This window comes from Coregonus lavaretus, assembly GCF_964263955.1.
Source record: "Coregonus lavaretus genome assembly, chromosome: 3".
NCBI lineage: Eukaryota > Metazoa > Chordata > Actinopteri > Salmoniformes > Salmonidae > Coregonus > Coregonus lavaretus.
This window is the reverse complement of record NC_139990.1, coordinates 445,337-465,347: the sequence shown is the minus strand read 5'-3', so window position 1 is coordinate 465,347 and position 20,011 is coordinate 445,337. Positions and strand designations below refer to the sequence as shown.

The 20,011-nt window shown below is 42.6% G+C and overlaps 1 protein-coding gene across 1 annotated transcript; it reads right to left on the bottom strand.

The window, feature by feature from the left end:
- Positions 1–573: 573 nt before the first annotated feature.
- Positions 574–19,045, bottom strand: LOC311120397 (XK-related protein 8-like). Its single transcript, XM_084157843.1, has 3 exons — positions 18,595–19,045; positions 17,738–17,928; positions 574–3,553 (listed from the first exon to the last, which is right to left on the bottom strand). The coding sequence occupies exons 1-3, from the start codon at positions 18,912–18,914 to the stop codon at positions 2,799–2,801; spliced, it is 1,266 nt and encodes a 421-aa protein (XP_084013969.1). The 5' UTR covers positions 18,915–19,045; the 3' UTR covers positions 574–2,798.
- Positions 19,046–20,011: the final 966 nt, after the last annotated feature.

Below are 20,011 nucleotides of genomic sequence, written 5' to 3'. Positions count from 1 at the left end.
AAAAGTATGTGGACACCCCTTCAAATTAGTGGATTCTGCTATTCCAGCCACACCCGTTGCTGACAGGTGTATAAAATCGAGCACACAGCCATGCAATCTCCATAGACAAACATTGGCAGTAGAATGGCCTTACTGGAGAGCTCAGTGACTTTCAACGTGGCACCGTCATAGGATGCCACCTTTCCAACAAGTCAGTTTGTCAAATTTCTGCCCTGGTAGAGCTGCCCCGGTCAACTGTAAGTGCTGTTATTGTGAAGTGGAAACGTCTAGGAGCAACAACGGCTCAGCCGAGACCGCCGAGTGCTGAAGCGTGTAAAAACCGTGTCCTTGGTTGCAATACTTACTACCGGGGGACACAAACACCATATTAATGCCCATGATTTTGGAATGAGATGTTCGACGAGCAGGTGTCCACATACTTTCGGTCATGTGGTGTATAACTGACTCATGTGTTTTCCCACCCCACTTTTCTGTATGGGACCGGAACACTGTTGAAGGCCCAATAAGGTTGTCCTGTGTACATTAACAATACTCATGGTAGTGTAAATACAAATAAAAGTACTTTGAAAGGTGCCTGGTTTCATTGTCAGTGTTTTAGTGCATGCATACATAATTTACAGCAGAATGTAACAATAAAACAAAAATACTGTACGTCGTCTAACTTTAGACTTCAGAACCTCGCCAGCAGCTGTATGGGAAAAGTACCTTTGGGAAAGAAAGAATATAACTTGGTCCATCCGTGATGGAAATGTGCCTTTGGCATCACTGTACAAAAAGGATCACATTCGCATCACACACATGAAAATCAGGCAGTCCAGAACACTGCAGTCGTGGTCAAAAGTTTTGAGAATGACACAAATACTAATTTTCACAAAGTCTGCTGCCTCAGTTTTGATGATGGCAATTTGCATATACTCCAGAGTGTCATGAAGAGAGATCAGATTAATTGCAAAGTCCCTCTTTGCCATGAAAATGAACTTAATCCCCAAAAAACATTTCCACTGCATTTCAGCCCTGCCACAAAAGGACCAGCTGCCATCATGTCAGTGAATCTCTCGTTAACACAGGTGAGAGTGTTGACGAGGACAAGGCTGGAGATCACTCTGCCATGCTGATTGAGTTAGAATAACAGACTGGAAGCTTTAAAAGGAGGGTGGTGCTTGAAATCATTGTTCTTCCTCTGTTAACCATGGTTACCTGCAAGGAAACACGTGCCGTCATCATTGCTTTGCACAAAAAGGGCTTCACAGGCAAGGATATTGCTGCTAGTAAGATTGCACCTAAATCAACCAATTATCGGATCATCAAGAACTTCAAGGAGAGAGGTTCAATTGTTGTGAAGAAGGCGTCAGGGCGCCCAAGAAAGTCCAGCAAGCGCCAGGACCGTCTCCTAAAGTTGATTCAGCTGCTCAGGAATGGCAGCAGGCAGATGTGAGTGTATCTGCACGCACAGTGAGGCGAAGACTTTTGGAGGATGGCCTGGTGTCAAGAAGGGCAGCGAGGAAGCCCCTTCTCTCCAGGAAAAACATCAGGGACAGACTGATATTCTGCAAAAGGTACAGGGATTGGACTGCTGAGGACTGGGGTAAAGTCATTTTCTCTGATGAATCCCCTGTCCGATTGTTTGGGGCATCCGGAAAACACCTTGTCCGGAGAAGACAAGGTGAGCGCTACCATCACTCCTGTGTCATGCCAACAGTAAAGCATCCTGAGACCATTCATGTGTGGGGTTGCTTCTCAGCCAAGGGAGTGGGCTCACTCACAATTTGGCCTAAGAACACAGCCATGAATAAAGAATGGTACCAACACATCCTCCGAGAGCAACTTCTCCCAACCATCCAAGAACAGTTTGGTGACGACCAATGCCTTTTCCAGCATGATGGAGCACCTTGCCATAAGGCAAAAGTGTTAAGTGGCTCGGGGAACAAAACATCGAAATGTTGGGTCCATGGCCAGGAAACTCCACAGATCTTAATCCCATTGAGAATTTGTGGCCAATCCTGTGCATTGATTATGCAAGAATGGGCTGCCATCAGTCAGGATGTGGCCCAGAAGTTAATTGACAGCATGCCAGGGCGTATTGCAGAGGTCTTGAAAAAGAAAGGTCAACACTGCAAATATTGACTCTTTGCATAAACTTAACGTAATTGTCAATAAAATCCTTTGACACTTATGGAATGTGTGTAATTATACTTCAGTATACCACAGTAACATCTGACAAAAATATCTCATAACACTGAAGCAGCGAACTTTGTGAAGACCGATACTTGTGTCATTCTCAGAACGTTTGACCACGACTGTACACACGAAGACCAAGGAAACGTTCACTCAGAACTGCACTGTTAAAATCCCATTCTGAGATCCCCTGAAGGTTTTTACCGTCTAGTCCTGACAGAGTGCACACCCTGCTAACATTTAGTGTGTCACACTGTAGAGATGGTTCATTTAAGTAGGACTCGTTCCACTGAGTTTGTTTTTTTCCTTTCAATTAAGACCTATATACAAACAGGTGAGGGGAGTTCCTTACTAATTAGTGTCGTTGATTAATTAATTGATTGATGAATTAATCAAGTACACGGATGGATCGTAAACCGACAGACCCTTTACTCATTGTGGGTAAATTTTACTCATTGTGGGTCAATTCTGACTGACTGATCTACAAATAATGAGTAGTTATTTATGATGCAAGGTGATTTGTAGATCAGTCAGTCGGCAGTCGCCTGGCTGGGTTGTCGGCTACAATGTTGAACAAGCCCATACAGTCTTCTCAATGTGTAGGAGGCATCTGATAATCCGGATTAAGAGTAGAAGTTATCAGCTAAATTCCTCATCCTGTTATTGATCCTGACGGCCGGTTCCGGAGGGCCTAAGTAGGTTCTGACGGGCTCTGTAAGACCCCTACTACGGTTCATTAACCCAGAGTCAACTACATCCCCATCTGTGGGGACCTCCTCCGACCTCGGCTCAAGGTGATACTCAACTTCTCCCAGCTTTGTAATCTTTGGGTGACAGAATTTGTAGTATATCACCTTAAGACAGAGCCCAGCTATGTAGAGTGAGATCATAATGCCAAGGATGACATAAGGATCTAGGGGCAGTTCAAAATATGGAGGGTTCTTGCTCATCTGCCACACCCAAAGACCACAAAGCATCCCAATATCCACTCCTATCCAGGTGTGGTAGAAGGTGCTCTGCCACCTGGTGTGCCCCTCCGCCACGTTGAACCAGCTGAAGTACCAGATGAGACCTACGGTGGCCCGGTAGAGCCATTCTCCGCCGGCGCTCTCCATGAAGTCCGTCTTCAGTCGCAAGACGAAGAAAAATAGAACCATCCAGGAAGACAGGAAGTGGGCAGCGATGAAGCAGGGGAAGACCGAGGTGAAGAGGGCGACTGCTGCCACGCGTGGACCAATCAGGAGCAGGTTCCACATGAAGAAGACCACTGAGGAGCACCAGCCCTGCTTGGCCTTGTCTGGGAGGAAGGAACGCAGGGAGCGGTGGTACATGGTCACGCTGACGGCGATGGCAGACACTGAACCAAGTGCCTTTAAGACTGAGGAAGAGACAAAACATAAATTCAGGATGTTATAACAAGTAAACTGTCAATGAAAGGAATTATAAAAATGTATCATCAGGTTTGGAGTCAGTCACCTCTTAAAGGAGTTTTTCCTAAACAAACGACCTGACCATGGAAAAATCTGGGGCCTAGTTACATATCACTTATATCCACCAGATATACAGTTGAAGTCTAAAGTTTACATACACCTTAGCCAAATACATTTAAACTCAGTTTTTCAAAATTCCTGACATTTAATCCTAGTAAAACTTCCCTGTCTTAGGTCAGTTAGGATCACCACTTTATTTTAAGAATGTGAAATGTCAGAATAATAGTAGAGAGAATTATTTATTTAAGCTTTTATTTATTTCATCACATTCCCAGTGGGTCAGAAGTTTACATACACTCAATTAGTATTTGGTAGCATTGCCTTTAAATTGTTTAACTTGGGTCAAACATTTCAGGTAGCCTTCCACAAGCTTCCCACAATAAGTTGGGTGAATTTTGGCCCATTCGTCCCGACAGAGCTGGTGTAACTGAGTCAGGTTTGTAGGCCTCCTTGCTCGCACACGCTTTTTCAGTTCTGCCCACACAGTTTCTATAGGATTGAGGTCAGGGCTTTGTGATGGCCACTCCAATACCTTGACTTTGTTGTCCTTAAGCCATTTTGCCACAACTAAGGAAGTATGCTTGGGGTCATTGTCCATTTGGAAGACCCATTTGCGACCAAGCTTTAACTTCCTGACTGATGTCTTGAGATGTTGCTTCAATATACCCACATAATTTTCCTTCCTCATGATGCCATCTATTTTGTGAAGTGCACCTGTCCCTCGTGCAGAAAAGCACCCCCACAGCATGATGCTGCCACCCCCGTGCTTCACGGTTGGGATGGTGTTCTTCGGCTTGCAAGCCACCCCCTTTTCCTCCAAACATAACGATGGTCATTATGGCCAAACAGTTCTATTTTTGTTTCATCAGACCAGAGGACATTTCTCCAAAAAGTACGATCTTTGTCCCCATGTGCAGTTGCAAACCGTAGTCTGGCTTTTTTATGGCGGTTTTGGAGCAGTGGCTTCTTCCTTGCTGAGCGGCCTTTCAGGTTATGTCGATATAGGACGTGTTTTACTGTGGATATAGATACTTTTGTACCTGTTTAGTCCAGCATCTTCACAAGGTCATTTGCTGTTGTTCTGGGATTGATTTGCACTTTTCGCACCAAAGTACGTTAATCTCTAGGAGACAGAACGTGTCTCCTTCCTGAGCGGGATGACGGCTGCGTGGTCCCATGGTGTTTATACTTGTATAGTATTGTATTTTTTTTTTATTCTAAAATTTTTAATTAATTAATTTTTTCTATCTATTTTTTTCCATTTTTTCTTCTTCATTTTTTTCATTTTTGGGGGGGATGGATCAGCTTAATATTGCAGATAGATTGTATCTTCTATCAATGTAATTGTCTGCATCACTTCCAATCCCCCATGTTTTGTTTTTATATATATACACTCCCCTTTCTTTATATTTTCCACTTGTATCCTGCTAATAACGGTCCTCTTAGTATATCAAAAAAGGTTTGGTATACCTCGACTGGTATGCCATCCAACCCTGGAGTTTTCCCGGACTTAAAGTCTTTAATTGCATCCAGAAGTTCCTCCTCTGTAATTTCACCTTCACATGAGTCTTTCTGTGTGGCTGTTAATTTGACATTATCAATAGAAAAAAATCTCTACAATTAGCTTCAGTTAGAGGAGATGGAGGCAACTGAAAAGAAAACATATGTTTAAAGTACTTTGTTTCTTCCTTCAAAATATCATTTGGTGAATTATGGGTGACTCCGTCAATTGTAACCAGTTTCATTAAGTTATTTTTGGTAGCATTCCTATGTTGAAGATTAAAAAAGAATTTTGTGCATTTTTCCCCATATTCCATCCAGTTTGCTTTATTTTTATAATATATTACACTTAATCTTTCTTGAATAAGTTTCTCCATTTCTTTTTGTTTTTCCTCTAATTTATTCTGAGCCTCTATGTTACAGTTTTTATTGCCATCTATCTGTTCTGTTAGACTTTCTATTTCCTTTCTTAGTATAAACTCTTTTGACCTAAATTGCTTTTGTTTTGTACTGAATTGAGTACTGAATTGCATGGCCTCTAAAGGCACATTTAAAGGTGTCCCATACAATAAGGGGATTCGCTGTACCTATGTTATGTTGGAAAAAGTCCATTATAAATTCCTTTGTTCTAATTATAAATAAATTATCATCCAATAGGCTTTGATTAAATTTCCAATATCCTCGCCCACGTGGAAATTCAGTAAGAGTAATGTATATGCCTATTATATGATGGTCCGACCGCATTCTGTCCCCTATCAACACTTTTTTTTACTTTTGGTGCCAACGAGAATGAGATAAGAAAGAAGTCAAGACGACTAGCTTGATTGAGTCTCCGCCATGTATATCTCACTAGATCAGTATATTTAAGCCTCCATATATCTACTAGTTCTAATGTATCCATGACATTCACAATTTCCTTAAGAGCATGTGGGTGATTGTTTGTGGTGTGATTTCCTTTACGGCCCATTGAGCTATTTAAAACAGTATTATAATCCCCCACCATAATAATATTGTCTTGAGTTGCTTGCAGGCTTGATAATTTATTATATATAATGTCAAAGAATTGTGGATCATCATTATTTTGTTCGTAAAGGTTAATGAGCCATATCTGTTTATGGTCCAATAACATATTTAAAATAATCCATCTACCTTGCGTATCTATTTGGACAATTTGCACATTCGGATCGAAATTACTATTAATTAATATCATCACCCCTTTTGAATTTCTTTGCCCATGGGAGAAGTATATTTCCCCCCCCCCATTCTTTTTTCCACGCAACTTCATCTCGAATTGTTGAATGAGTTTCCTGTATACAATAGATATTATATTCCTTCTCTTTGAGCCATGTAAATATTGTTCTTCTTTTGTTATTATCAGCTAAGCCATTACAATTATAACTGGCTATACTTATTTCACCATACACCATAATGAGATACAAGTTTCAAGTCTATTTATCATTATATATGTTTGTAAATTTACCAATAAAAAAATAGCGTAATGATTGAGTGTCCATATAGCTGTACCGTGATATTTGCATTGCTACGGAGTAACCCTTCAATTGTTCTCCACTAATTCCCCCGCTAAAGCCCCTCCCCATCCCAAGTTGAGCCGTCATCCCAGTGATCAGCATCCCACCCACGTCCCTACGGATCCCTAAGGCCCCGAGAGGCCAGGACCCATCCATCGAAAACAGCACACAGTGCCACCCACAAAACAGAAGCAGATTAACCGCCAAAAGCATTTCCAATGCTTTCACCTCTATATACAGTGGGGAAAAAAAGTATTTAGTCAGCCACCAATTGTGCAAGTTCTCCCACTTCAAAAGATGAGAGAGGCCTGTAATTTTCATCATAGGTACACGTCAACTATGACAGACAAAATGAGAAAAAAAATTCCAGAAAATCACATTGTAGGATTTTTTATGAATTTATTGGCATATGATGGTGGAAAATAAGTATTTGGTCAATAACAAAAGTTTCTCAATACTTTGTTATATACCGTTTGTTGGCAATGACACAGGTCAAACGTTTTCTGTAAGTCTTCACAAGGTTTTCACACACCGTTGCTGGTATTTTGGCCCATTCCTCCATGCAGATCTCCTCTAGAGCAGTGATGTTTTGGGGCTGTCGCTGGGCAACACAGACTTTCAACTCCCTCCAAAGATTTTCTATGGGGTTGAGATCTGGAGACTGGCTAGGCCACTCCAGGACCTTGAAATGCTTCTTACGAAGCCACTCCTTCGTTGCCCGGGCGGTGTGTTTGGGATCATTGTCATGCTGAAAGACTCAGCCACGTTTCATCTTCAATGCCCTTGCTGATGGAAGGAGGGTTTCACTCAAAATCTCACGATACATGGCCCCATTCATTCTTTCCTTTACACGGATCAGTTGTCCTGGTCCCTTTGCAGAAAAACAGCCCCAAAGCATGATGTTTCCAACCCCATGCTTCACAGTAGGTATGGTGTTCTTTGGATGCAACTCAGCATTCTTTGTCCTCCAAACATGACGAGTTGAGTTTTTACCAAAAAGTTATATTTTGGTTTCATCTGACCATATGACATTCTCCCAATCCTCTTCTGGATCATCCAAATGCACTTCAGACGGGCCTGGACATGTACTGGCTTAAGCAGGGGGACACGTCTCGCATTGCAGGATTTGAGTCCCTGGCGGCGTAGTGTGTTACTGATGGTTGGCTTTGTTACTTTGGTCCCAGCTCTCTGCAGGTCATTCACTAGGTCCCCCCGTGTGGTTCTGGGATTTTTGCTCACCGTTCTTGTGATCATTTTGACCCCACGGGGTGAGATCTTACGTGGAAACCCAGATCGAGGGAGATTATCAGTGGTCTTGTATGTCTTCCATTTCCTAATAATTGCTCCCACAGTTGATTTCTTCAAACCAAGCTGCTTACCTATTGCAGATTTAGTCTTCCCAGCCTGGTGCAGGTCTACAATTTAGTTTCTGGTGTCCTTTGACAGCTCTTTGGTCTTGGCCATTGTGAAATTTGGAGTGTGACTGTTTGAGGTTGTGGACAGGTGTCTTTTATACTGATAACAAGTTCAAACAGGTGCCATTAATACAGGTAACGAGTGGAGGACAGAGGAGCCTCTTAAAGAAGAAGTTACAGGTCTGTGAGAGCCAGAAATCTTGCTTGTTTGTAGGTGACCAAATACTTATTTTCCACCATAATTTGCAAATAAATTCATTAAAAATCATACAATGGGATTTTCTGGATTTTTTTTTCTCAATTTGTCTGTCATAGTTGACGTGTACCTATGATGAAAATTACAGGCCTCTCTCATCTTTTTAAGTGGGAGAACTTGCACAATTGGTGGCTGACTAAATACTTTTTTTCCCCACTGTATATATACAGTGAGCTCCATAATTCACTGGACAGTGACCATTCTTTTGTTATTTTGGTTCTGTACTCTAGCACTTTGAGTTTGAAAGGATACAATGACAATGAGGGTGAAGTGCAGACTGTCAGCTTTAATTTGAGGGTATTTTCATACATATCGGATGAACCGTTTACGAATTATAGAAGCTTTTGTACATGGTCCCCCCCATTTTCGGGCATCAAAAAACATTGGACAGTTTAACATAATGTAGAATAAAGTAATCATTGTTAATATTTGGTCGCATATCCTTTGCATGCAATGACTGCTTGAAGTCTGCGATGCATCGCCATCACCAGACGCTGGGTATCTTCCCTGGTGATGCTCTGCCAGGCCTGTACTGCAGCCATCTTCAGTTCCTGCTTGTTTCGGGGACTTATTGCCTTAAGTCTCCTCTTCAGCATGTAAAATGCATGTTCAATTGGATTCAGATCTGGTGATTGACTCGGCCAGTCAAGGTTTTTCCACTTTTTGGCCATCAAAAACCCCTTTGTTGCTCTAGCAGTATGTTTAGGGTAATTGTCTTGTTGCGTGATTAAGTGCCGTCCAATGAGTTTGGAGGCATTTGGTTTTATCTGAGCAGATAAAATATTTCTGTAGACTTCAGAATTCATTGTTCTACTTCTGTCTGCAGTCACATCATCGATGAAGACAAGTGAGCCTGTTCCACTGGCAGCCATACAGGCCCAAGCCATAACACCCCCTCCACCATGTTTCATGGATGAGGTGGTATGCTTTGGATCATGGGCATTTCTTTTTTTTCTCCACACTTTTGTCTTTCCATCACTCTGGTACATGTTAATCTTTGTCTCATCTGTCCACAATATTTTTTTCCAGAACTCTTAGGGTTCTTTTAGGTGCTTTTTAGCAAACTGTAATCTTGCCTTTCTGTTCTTCAGGCTTATCAGTGGTTTGCATCTTGTAGTGTACCCTCTGTAGTCCTGCTGGTGTAGTCTTCTGCGTATGGTAGACTTTGACACATCTACACCTGCATCCAGGAGAGTGTTTTTGATCTGTTGGGCTGTTATCAGGGTTTTTTTCTTCACCATAGAGAGTATTCTCCGGTCATCCACTACAGTGGTCTTCCTCTGTCTACCGGGTCTTTTGACATAATTGAGTTCACCGGTTGTTTTTTTCTTGTTAATGATGAACAAAACTGTTGACTTGGGCATGGCCAGGGTTTTTGCAATGTTCCTGAATGATTGATTTTCATTTCTGAGCCTTATGACGGCCAACTTCATTTGCATCGACACTGCTGTCTTCCTCATGTTGTCACACCCCAATAACAACCTCCAAAGGCAATAGCAACGTCTAGAATCATTACTATTCATCAACAGCTCTCCTGCATTCACTAACGACACAAATTAATACACCTGCCTAACGACACACATCTGTGAAGCCAATTTAACAAATACTTGTAGTACCTTAAAATGGGGGGACCATGTACAAAAGGTGCTGTCATTTCTAAATGGTTCATCCGATATGTATGAAAATACCCTCAAATTAAAGCTGACAGTCTGCACTTCACGCTCATTGTCATTGTATCCTTTCAAACTCAAAGTGCTAGAGTACAGAACCAAAATAACAAAACAATGGTCACTGTCCAATGAATTATGGAGCTCACTGTATATCTATAACTATTTTTTTTTAATTATGCATATCCTATTTTCCATCATTATCAATTAATATGCGTAATAATGTCGGCAGTTCACGCGTAGGATTCTAACATATAACCCGGATTACCATTGTATTACATTTAATTCATTGACAAGCAATTATTATCCTAGCAAATAATTCCCGTGGTCCATCCCATACCCCCCCCCCCTCCCCCCCAACATCCCCACCCCCCCACAACAGATGTCAGACAAGCACACACGCACATACTCCAACACACTCAACCCCCCTCCTCCACAATCCACCATAAAATCAGATACTCAACGGCTGTTGAGCCCAACTCGAGAAATAACTTGATTTACGAGTGCACATACAGTTAAAGCTGATTGAGAAAGCATGCAGATTGAGCAGAAATTGATAACAATGTGAGATTTGATTAATCTACTTAATCTATGTCAAGTCCTAGGTGATCCACCCTCTTCACCTGAGACACAAACACTCTGATCCCCTGTTGTAACCATTTTCCCAAGCATCTCCATGCGGTCAGACCTTTGATTATTTTGTGCCACCTGGGCCACAATGATAAACCCCCTCTCTGATTGTCCGAGTGTGACCCCCTCCCCATGGGTTACTGCAGCCAGTGTTGCCAGCACTGCCACTACCTGGGTGGGCGTACCCCACCGGAATCCCCACTGGCTAGGTAAAAGGTCGTCAAGGTTCTCATTAGCAGCTTTGAGAATTTCCTTGTATATTATGCTCTCCCATCAGGGGGCTCTGGCTTTGTAGGACCAACCCTGCCAGGCAGGCTCAGAATCTTGAGGGGGTGGTGCTGCTCAAGTAGGTCTCTGACCGCATTTATTTCTCTGTTTAGGCTGCATATTCACAGCAGGTCCATAAAAGAGATGGGAACTTCTCTTTGGTGTATGGGTCGCTCAGGTGGGTGTCCAGGTTATAGGGTTAGGGATCTTTCCATCATGATAGGACAATGAAAAATTAGATTAGATGTATACTATATTTAAAAATGTACATCCCTCATCTACACAAAATTGAAAGCTCTCTCTCACTACCCCTGCTCATAGACCCCCGGTCGGCTCTGGGATATGCAACCATTTCCCCTCTCACTCACTTAACGCCGCACCTTTTCAAACACAAAAATGCACACCACATGGTTGACTGCGGAAGAAATGGGCCGAGCGTGCAAACGCACCCGCATCCACATCTGCCGCAAGGGGGAAAGGACGCCAGAGAGAACACAGGACCAACCACAACAACCATCCGCCAAAACAACAACCTCCCGCCAAAAAAGCCATGTTCTAATTATTTTTATTTAAATATGTATTATTCTGCTTGTTATATAGTTTTATCCTTTTATAAAATACTATACTTACTATAAATGTTATTTAATATTACAATCCCCTTGCTAGTATCAGGTGCTCCAATATTTGACTCCTCTATTACAACTTTTAGAATAGCCATGGAGTAGTCTTTGTGTCTCTGAACATTTTGTTGTCAATATATAATTTATCCACCACGAGTGCAACACGTTTCCCTTTTAATCTGTTTTCCTTGAAGATTGGATACAGAACTTTGCGCCTTTCTACAATCTCCCTCGGGAACTGATCATTCATGCCTATTTTCGTGCCAGCAAGTCTTTTTCCTAGGCTTTTCACCATAGCTTTATCCTTAAAAAAAGCACATTTGGCAACGATTGGGCGCTCATATTTCTGTCCTCTTTTTCCGAAACGATGTACACGTTCGAGATGGATTTTATCGACAGCCTCGAGTGGGATTTGTAGCGCTGTATTTTATTTTATTTATTTATTTATTTCACCTTTATTTAACCAGGTAAGCCAGTTGAGAACAAGTTCTCATTTACAACTGCGACCTGGCCAAGATAAAGCAAAGCAGTGCGATAAAAACAACAACACAGAGTTACATATGGGGTAAAACAAAACATAAAGTCAAAAATACAACAGAAAAATATATATACAGTGTGTGCAAATGTAGCAAGTTATGGAGGTAAGGCAATAAATAGGCTATAGTGCAAAATAATTACAATTAGTATTAACACTGGAATGATAGATGTGCAAGAGATGATGTGCAAATAGATATACTGGGGTACAAATGAGCAAAATAAATAACAATATAGGGATGAGGTAGTTGGGCGGGCTAATTTCAGATGGGCTGTGTATAGGTGCAGTGATCGGTAAGGTGCTCTGACAACTGATGCTTAAAGTTAGTGAGGGAGATATGTGTCTCCACCTTCAGAGATTTTTGCAATTTGTTCCAGTCATTGGCAGCAGAGAACTGGAAGGAATGGCGGCCAAAGGAGGTGTTGGCTTTGGGGATGACCAGTGAGATATACCTGCTGGAGCGCATACTACGGGTGGGTGTTGCTATGGTGACCAATGAGCTAAGATAAGGCGGGGATTTGCCTAGCAGTGATTTATAGATGGCCTGGAGCCAGTGGGTTTGGCGACGAATATGTAGTGAGGACCAGCCAACAAGAGCGTACAGGTCACAGTGGTGGGTAGTATATGGGGCTTTGGAGACAAAACGGATGGCACTGTGATAGACTACATCCAATTTGCTGAGTAGAGTGTTGGAGGCTATTTTGTAAATGACATCGCCGAAGTCAAGGATCGGTAGGATAGTCAGTTTTACAAGGGCATGTTTGGCAGCATGAGTGAAGGAGGCTTTGTTGCGAAATAGGAAACCGATTCTGGATTTAACTTTGGATTTGAGATTCTTAATGTGTCTGGAAGGAGAGTTTACAGTCTAACCAGACACCTAGGTATTTGTAGTTGTCCACATACTCTAGGTCAGACCCGTCGAGAGTAGTGATTCTAGTCGGGTGGGCGGGTGCAAGCAGCGTTCGGTTGAAGAGCATGCATTTAGTTTTACTAGTGTTTAAGAGCAGTTGGAGGCTACTGAAGGAGTGTTGTATGGCATTGAAGCTCGTTTGGAGGTTTGTTAACACAGTGTCCAATGAAGGGCCAGATGTATACAAAATGGTGTCGTCTGCATAGAGGTGGATCTGAGAGTCACCAGCAGCAAGAGCGACATCATTGATATACACAGAGAAAAGAGTTGGCCCAAGAATTGAACCCTGTGGCACCCCCATAGAGACTGCCATAGGTCCAGACAACAGGCCCTCCGATTTGACACATTGAACTCTATCTGAGAAGTAGTTGGTGAACCAGGCGAGGCAGTCATTTGAGAAACCAAGGCTATTTAGTCTGCCAATAAGAATGCGGTGGTTGACAGAGTCGAAAGCCTTGGCCAGGTCGATGAAAACGGCTGCACAGTACTGTCTATTATCGATCGCGGTTATAATATAGTTTAGGACCTTGAGCGTGGCTGAAGTGCACCCATGACCAGCTCGGAAACCGGATTGCATAGCGGAGAAGGTACGGTGGGATTCGAAATGGTCGGTGATCTGTTTGTTAACTTGGCTTTCAAAAACTTTCGAAAGGCAGGGCAGGATGGATATGGGTCTGTAACAGTTTGGATCTAGAGTGTCACCCCCTTTGAAGAGGGGGATGACCGCGGCAGCTTTCCAATCTCTGGGGATCTCAGACGTTACGAAAGAGAGGTTGAACAGGCTAGTAATAGGGGTTGCGACAATTTCGGGGGCTATTTTTAGAAAGAAATGATTTGTAGGGGTCCAGATGATTTGTAGGGGTCCAGATTTTGCAGCTCTTTCAGAACATCAGCTGTCTGGATTTGTGTGAAGGAGAAGCGGGGGGGGCATGGGCAAGTTGCAGCGGAGGGTGCAGAGCTGGTGGCCGGGGTAGTGGTAGCCAGGTGGAAAGCATGGCCAGCCGTAGCAAAATGCTTGTTGAAATTCTCGATTATTGTAGATTTATCGGTGGTGATAGTGTTTCCTAGCCTCAGTGCAGTGGGCAGCTGGGAGGAAGTGCTCTTATTCTCCATGGACTTTACAGTGTCCCAAAACTTTTTGGAGTTAGTGCTACAGGATGCAAATTTCTGTTTGAAAAAGTTAGCCTTTGCTTTCCTAACTGCTTGTGTATATTGGTTCCTAACTTCCCTGAAAAGTTGCATATCGCGGGGGCTATTTGATGCTAATGCAGTACGCCACAGGATGTTTTTGTGCTGGTCAAGGGCAGTCAAGTCTGAGGAGAACCAGGGGCTATATCTGTTCTTAGTTCTGTATTTTTTGAATGGGGCATGTTTATTTAAGATTGAGAGGAAATTACTTTTAAAGAACAACCAGGCATCCTCTACTGACGGAATGAGATCTATATCCATCCAGGATACCTGGGCCAGGTCAATTAGGAAGGCCTGCTCGCTGAAGTGTTTTTGGGAGCGTTTGACAGTGATGAGGGGTGGTCGTTTGACCGCGGACCCGTTACGGACGCAGGCAATAAGGCAGTGATCGCTGAGATCCTGGTTGAAGACAGCAGAGGTGTATTTAGAGGGTAAGTTAGTCAGGATGATATCTATGAGGGTACCCATGTTTACGGATTTAGGGTTGTACCTGGTAGGTTCGTTGATGATTTGTGTGAGATTGAGGGCATCTAGTTTAGATTGTAGGAAGGCCGGGGTGTTAAGCATATCCCAATTTAGGTCACCAAGCAGTACGAACTCTGAGGATAGATGGGGGGCAATCAATTCACATATGGTGTCCAGGGCACAGCTGGGGGCTGAGGGGGGTCTGTAGCAAGCGGCAACAGTGAGAGATTTATTTATTGAAAGGTGGATTTTTAGAAGTAGAAGCTCAAGCTGTTTGGGCACAGACCTGGATAGTATGATAGAGCTCTGCAGGCTATCTCTACAGTAGATTGCAACTCCACCCCCTTTGGCAGTTCTATCTAGACGGAAAATGTTATAGTTGGGGATGTAAATTTCAGAATTTTTGGTGGCCTTCCTAAGCCAGGATTCAGACACTGCTAGAACATCAGGGTTGGCGGAGTGTGCTAACGCAGTGAATAACTCAAACTTAGGAAGGAGGCTTCTGATATTTATGTGCAGAAAACCAAGGCTTTTACGGTTACAGAAGTCAACAAATGATAGCTCCTGGGGAGTAGGAGTGATACTGGGGGCTGCAGGGCCTGGGTTCGCCTCTACATCACCAGAGGAACAGAGGAGGACTAGAATAAGGATACGACTAAAGGCTTTAAGAACTGGTCTTCTAGTGCGTTGGGTACATAGAATAAAGGGGGCAGTTCTCCGGGCGTTGTAGAAAAGATTCAGGGCATTATGTACAGAAAAGGATATGGAAGGATATGAGTACAGTTGAGGTAAACCTAAGCGTTGGGTAACAATGAAAGAGATAGCATCACTGGAGGCACCGATTGAGCCGGTCTCGGCGTGTATGGGGGGTGGAACAAAGGAACTATTTGAGGCAGTTTGAGAGGGACTAGGGGTTCTACAGTGAAATTGTATAGTAAGAACTAACCCAAACAGCAATAGGCAAGGCATATTGACATGGGAGAGAGGCATAAAGCAATCACAGGTGTTATTAGAGAGAGCTAAGACAACAACTGGTAATAGCGATAAAGTTTGGGCTGAGGCTAAACAGATAAACAGGACAGGGTACCGTGTAAAGGAACAGTCCAGCAGGCATCAGCTGTGCAGCTGAGTGATCATAAGGTCCAGTGAACAGCAATATGTGAGTCCGAGAGCAGTTCAAATTGGTGCTTCAGCACAGCTAGCAGGGAGTACAGTTGTAGTTTGCGTGTGCTAGCGGGCCGGGGCTAGCAGATGGATCTTCGTGGTCGTCGCAACGGGAAGCCTGTTGAAACCACATCAGACGATTTCGTCGGCAAACCAGTCGTGTTGGATCGGCGGGGCTCAGTGTCAACACTAGGAGGTCCCGTCCGGTTGACAGAGAGGTAGATAGCCGGGAGATGGGCCTGAGGCTAGCTCAAGGCTAACTGGTGCTTGCTATGGGGCAATGGTAATTAGCCAACAACAGGTTGCAGCTAGCTAGCTGGTTGCGATGATCCGGCGCTAGGGTCCAGTGATTCCGGCAGAAAGTCCGATAAGCTCTGGGTCGATAGCACGCTGTGCAGACTGGCCGACGAATTGTCCAGGCTAGAGCTAGTACTGGCTGGTGGATAGTGTAGGCCACGGACAATGGTGAAGATGCTAACGGTGACTAATAGCAAGTAGCCATTCAGTTGCAGCTACACTAGTTTCAGCTTAAGGTTCTTGATGAAAGTTATAAAGAAATAATAGAATCCTTTCCACGTTGGGTGAGGCGGGTTGCAGGAAAGTATAGTTAGTTAAAGAATGAAAAGTAAAATTGAGAAATATATACAAAATAGACAAAAAAAACAAGAAACTGGATATTTACACTAGGACACAGAATAAAACCACGACGCACTGCTACGCCATTTTGGAGGAAGTCCTTCATAATATTCTCTGTTATTTCTCCCTCCTTTTCCTGAATACCCGTAAGTACTAGATTTTCCCTCATCGATCTAGTTTGGATGTCTAGTAAGGCTTCTCTCAGAAGGTTGTTCTCCTTTTTTAGTTCCCTAACGTCAGTTTCCATTTGAGTCACTTTTAATTTTTTGGTTTCTTTCTCCATTACCAAAGCTTTTTCGTCACTCATTTGAAGACTCGCTTTCAACTCTTTTACGTCCTTACTGACCAATTCTAGTATGCCCAATTTGTCATTTATCGACTTCAACAGGTCGCTTTCCACACTTACCAGACCCAGTGGTGAAAAGCATATATCATCTGTATCAGTCGATGAGTCGCGTTTCCTTTTGGGGATCGGCTCTCCACGCTTGTCTTCAGTCATGTTTGGGTGTTGCGTGTTGTTGGAATATTTGTCGATATATTTCTCTAGCCTTATGATCTGTTTTGTGTTATTATCCAGATTGAATTATATTAGCTGCGAATATATGAAATGCTAATATTTAGTCTAACTTACTGATTTTGAATATTATGTTTTTATCTTGAGGTGTTTTGTACCGATTTCTATTCAATACGCCATCTTGTCTACGCGTGCCCCGCCAATCTATTGTTTGTACAGATGAACGTGGTACCTTCAGGCATTTGGAAATTGCTCCCAAAGATGAACCAGACTTGTGGAGGTCTACAATTATTTTTCTGAGGTCTTGGCTGATTTCTTTTGATTTTCCCATGATGTCAAGCAAAGAGGCACTGAGTTTGAAGGTAGGCCTTGAAATACATCCACAGGTACACCTCCAATTGACTCAAATTATGTCAATTAGCCTATCAGAAGCTTCTAAAGCCATGACATAATTTTCTGGAATTTTCCAAGCTGTTTAAAGGCACAGTCAACTTAGCGTATGTAAACTTCTGACCCACTGGAATTGTGATACAGTGAATTATAAGTGAAATAATCTGTCTGTAAACAATTGTTGGAAAAATTACTTGTGTCATGCACAAAGCAGATGTCCTAACCGACTTGCCAAAACTATAGTTTGTTCACAAGAAATTTGTGGAGTGGTTGAAAAAAACGAGTTTTAATGACTCCCACCTAAGCGTATGTAAACTTTCCGACTTCAACTGTACCTCTAGGTCTTTGTGTTCTAATTAATGATATGTTTGTTTGCTTGTACGTACTTGTGATGGGCTCCACCTCTCCCCTCTGGATGATGATGGTAAGCATGAGGACAAGCTGTGGGGCGCTCTCAGAGAAGGTCTCGATGAGGCGCAGCATGTTGAGGTCATGGGTCAGAAATACAGCATCGCCCTCCGTGTAACGCTTTCCACAGCAGAAGCCACATATCGAGATCCTCACCACACCAGCGTATCTAAAATGACAGCCGCACCCATTTTATATTTTTGGATTTTATACACGGGATTCACAGTGAATATAATAACTATCTTCATTTTATATTCTAGAAAGGAGTTTGGTTACAAAGGTGTTTCCGCCTTGAGGTGAGATGGAAACACATAAAGCAACCAAATTCTTAAAGGAGCCTTGCTTGCCAGACTTAAAGCTCATAAGGATTGTGAAAACCAGTGGTGCAAAGTACTTAAGTAAAAATACTTTAAAGTACTACTTAAATGCTTCATTTCTAAATGATGTCTGAGTGTTGGAGTGAGCCCCTGGCTATCTGTGAATTAAATAAAACAAGAAAATGGTGCTGTCTGGTTTGCTTATATAAGGAATTTGAAATGGTTTATACTTTTACTATTGATATTTGAGTATATTTTAGCAATTACATTTACTTTTGATACTTAAGTATATTTAAAAACAAATACTTTTTGACTTTTACTCAAGTAGTATTTTACTGGGTGACTTTCACTTTTACTTTAGTCATTTTCTATTAAGGGATCTTTGCTTTTACTTAAGTATGACAATTGGGTACCTTTTCCACCACTGGTGAAACAAGTTATTTAGGTTATAAACACAGTCTGTGGCTGTTTCTGTTCACAGTTCAACATCAAGTTTAGTCAACAAAGTTTAACTGAACCTGAGGTAGACTCCCATCTGGAACACATGGAGGATCTTGAGGGAGCGGAGGCTCTTCACAAGGCTCTCTGTCCTGGTCTCAGTCCTGTCCTTGTCATAGTGGTACCACAGCCAGCTGAAAGCCTGGACCAGGGCTGAGGAGCCCAGTAGTAGAAACACCAGCATTCCCATGAACACGTAGGCCTCTTGTCGGTAAAAAGACACCACCGCCAACACGTCTAGTACCACATCTATGAGAAAAAACAACAGACCACTGACAGTCAACAAGAAGTCAGAGGCGGGGTACTTGAACGGGACAGGGATTCCCACTTCCTCCTCCATGGTGGCTGTGTAAACAGAAATCCCACACGTTAGCGTTGGCTCTAGCACTTATCTACCCCAAGGAAAGAGAGAGAGAGAGAGAGAATGAAAAGCGAAGAAAAAAAGTTGCTGTGGACGAACCTTTGTACTGTGAAACTGAAAGTAAAGTCCAGCAGGTTTTCAAGTCTACACCTTCCCATTCAAATTCCTCCCGCCCCCTAACATGCTTTGGGGAGGGACAAGAGAAATATGTATATTTGCATTCAACAGAGTATTTCAAGTTGTAGACAACCTGACGTGATAATAAAGTAATGTTCCCATACTGTTTTACCCACTTTATATGTATAGTATTCATAATACTGTATTGTAGTCATGGCTAATTTATATATAACTACTGCTGTACACACCTTTTTCTAGTCATATACTGTCCATGATGTCTATACACACCATTATAAACTGAGTATACAAACCCTTGAATGAGTAGGTGTGTCCAAACTTTTGACTGGTACTGTATACGCTATCTGTCAAAGGTTTTAGAACACCTACTCATTCAAAGGTTTTTCTTTATTTTTTACTATTTTCTACATTGTAGAATAATTGTGAAGACATCAAAACTATGAAATAACACATATGGAATCATGTAGCAACCAAAAAAAGAGTTAAACAAATCAAAATATATTTTATATTTGAGATTCTTCAAATAGCCACCCTTTGCCTTGATGACAGCTTTGCACACTCTTGGCATTCTCTCAACCAGCTTCACCTGGAATACTTTTCCAACAGTCTTGAAGGACTTCCCACATATGCTGAGCACTTGTTGGTTGCTTTTCCTTCACTCTGCAGTCCGAGTCATCCCAAACCATCTCAGACAGTGTCACCACCAAAGCACCCCAACACCCCCTCCTCCATGCTTCACAGTGGGAAATACACATGCGGAGGAACCAAAAATCTCAAATTTGGACTCCAGACCAAAGGATACATTTCCACCGGTCTAATGTCCATTGCTCGTGTTTCTTGGCCCAAGCATGTCTCTTCTTCTTATTGGTGTCCTTTAGTAGTGTTTTTTTTTGCAGGAATTTGACCATGAAGGCCTGATTCACACAGTCCCCTCTGAACAG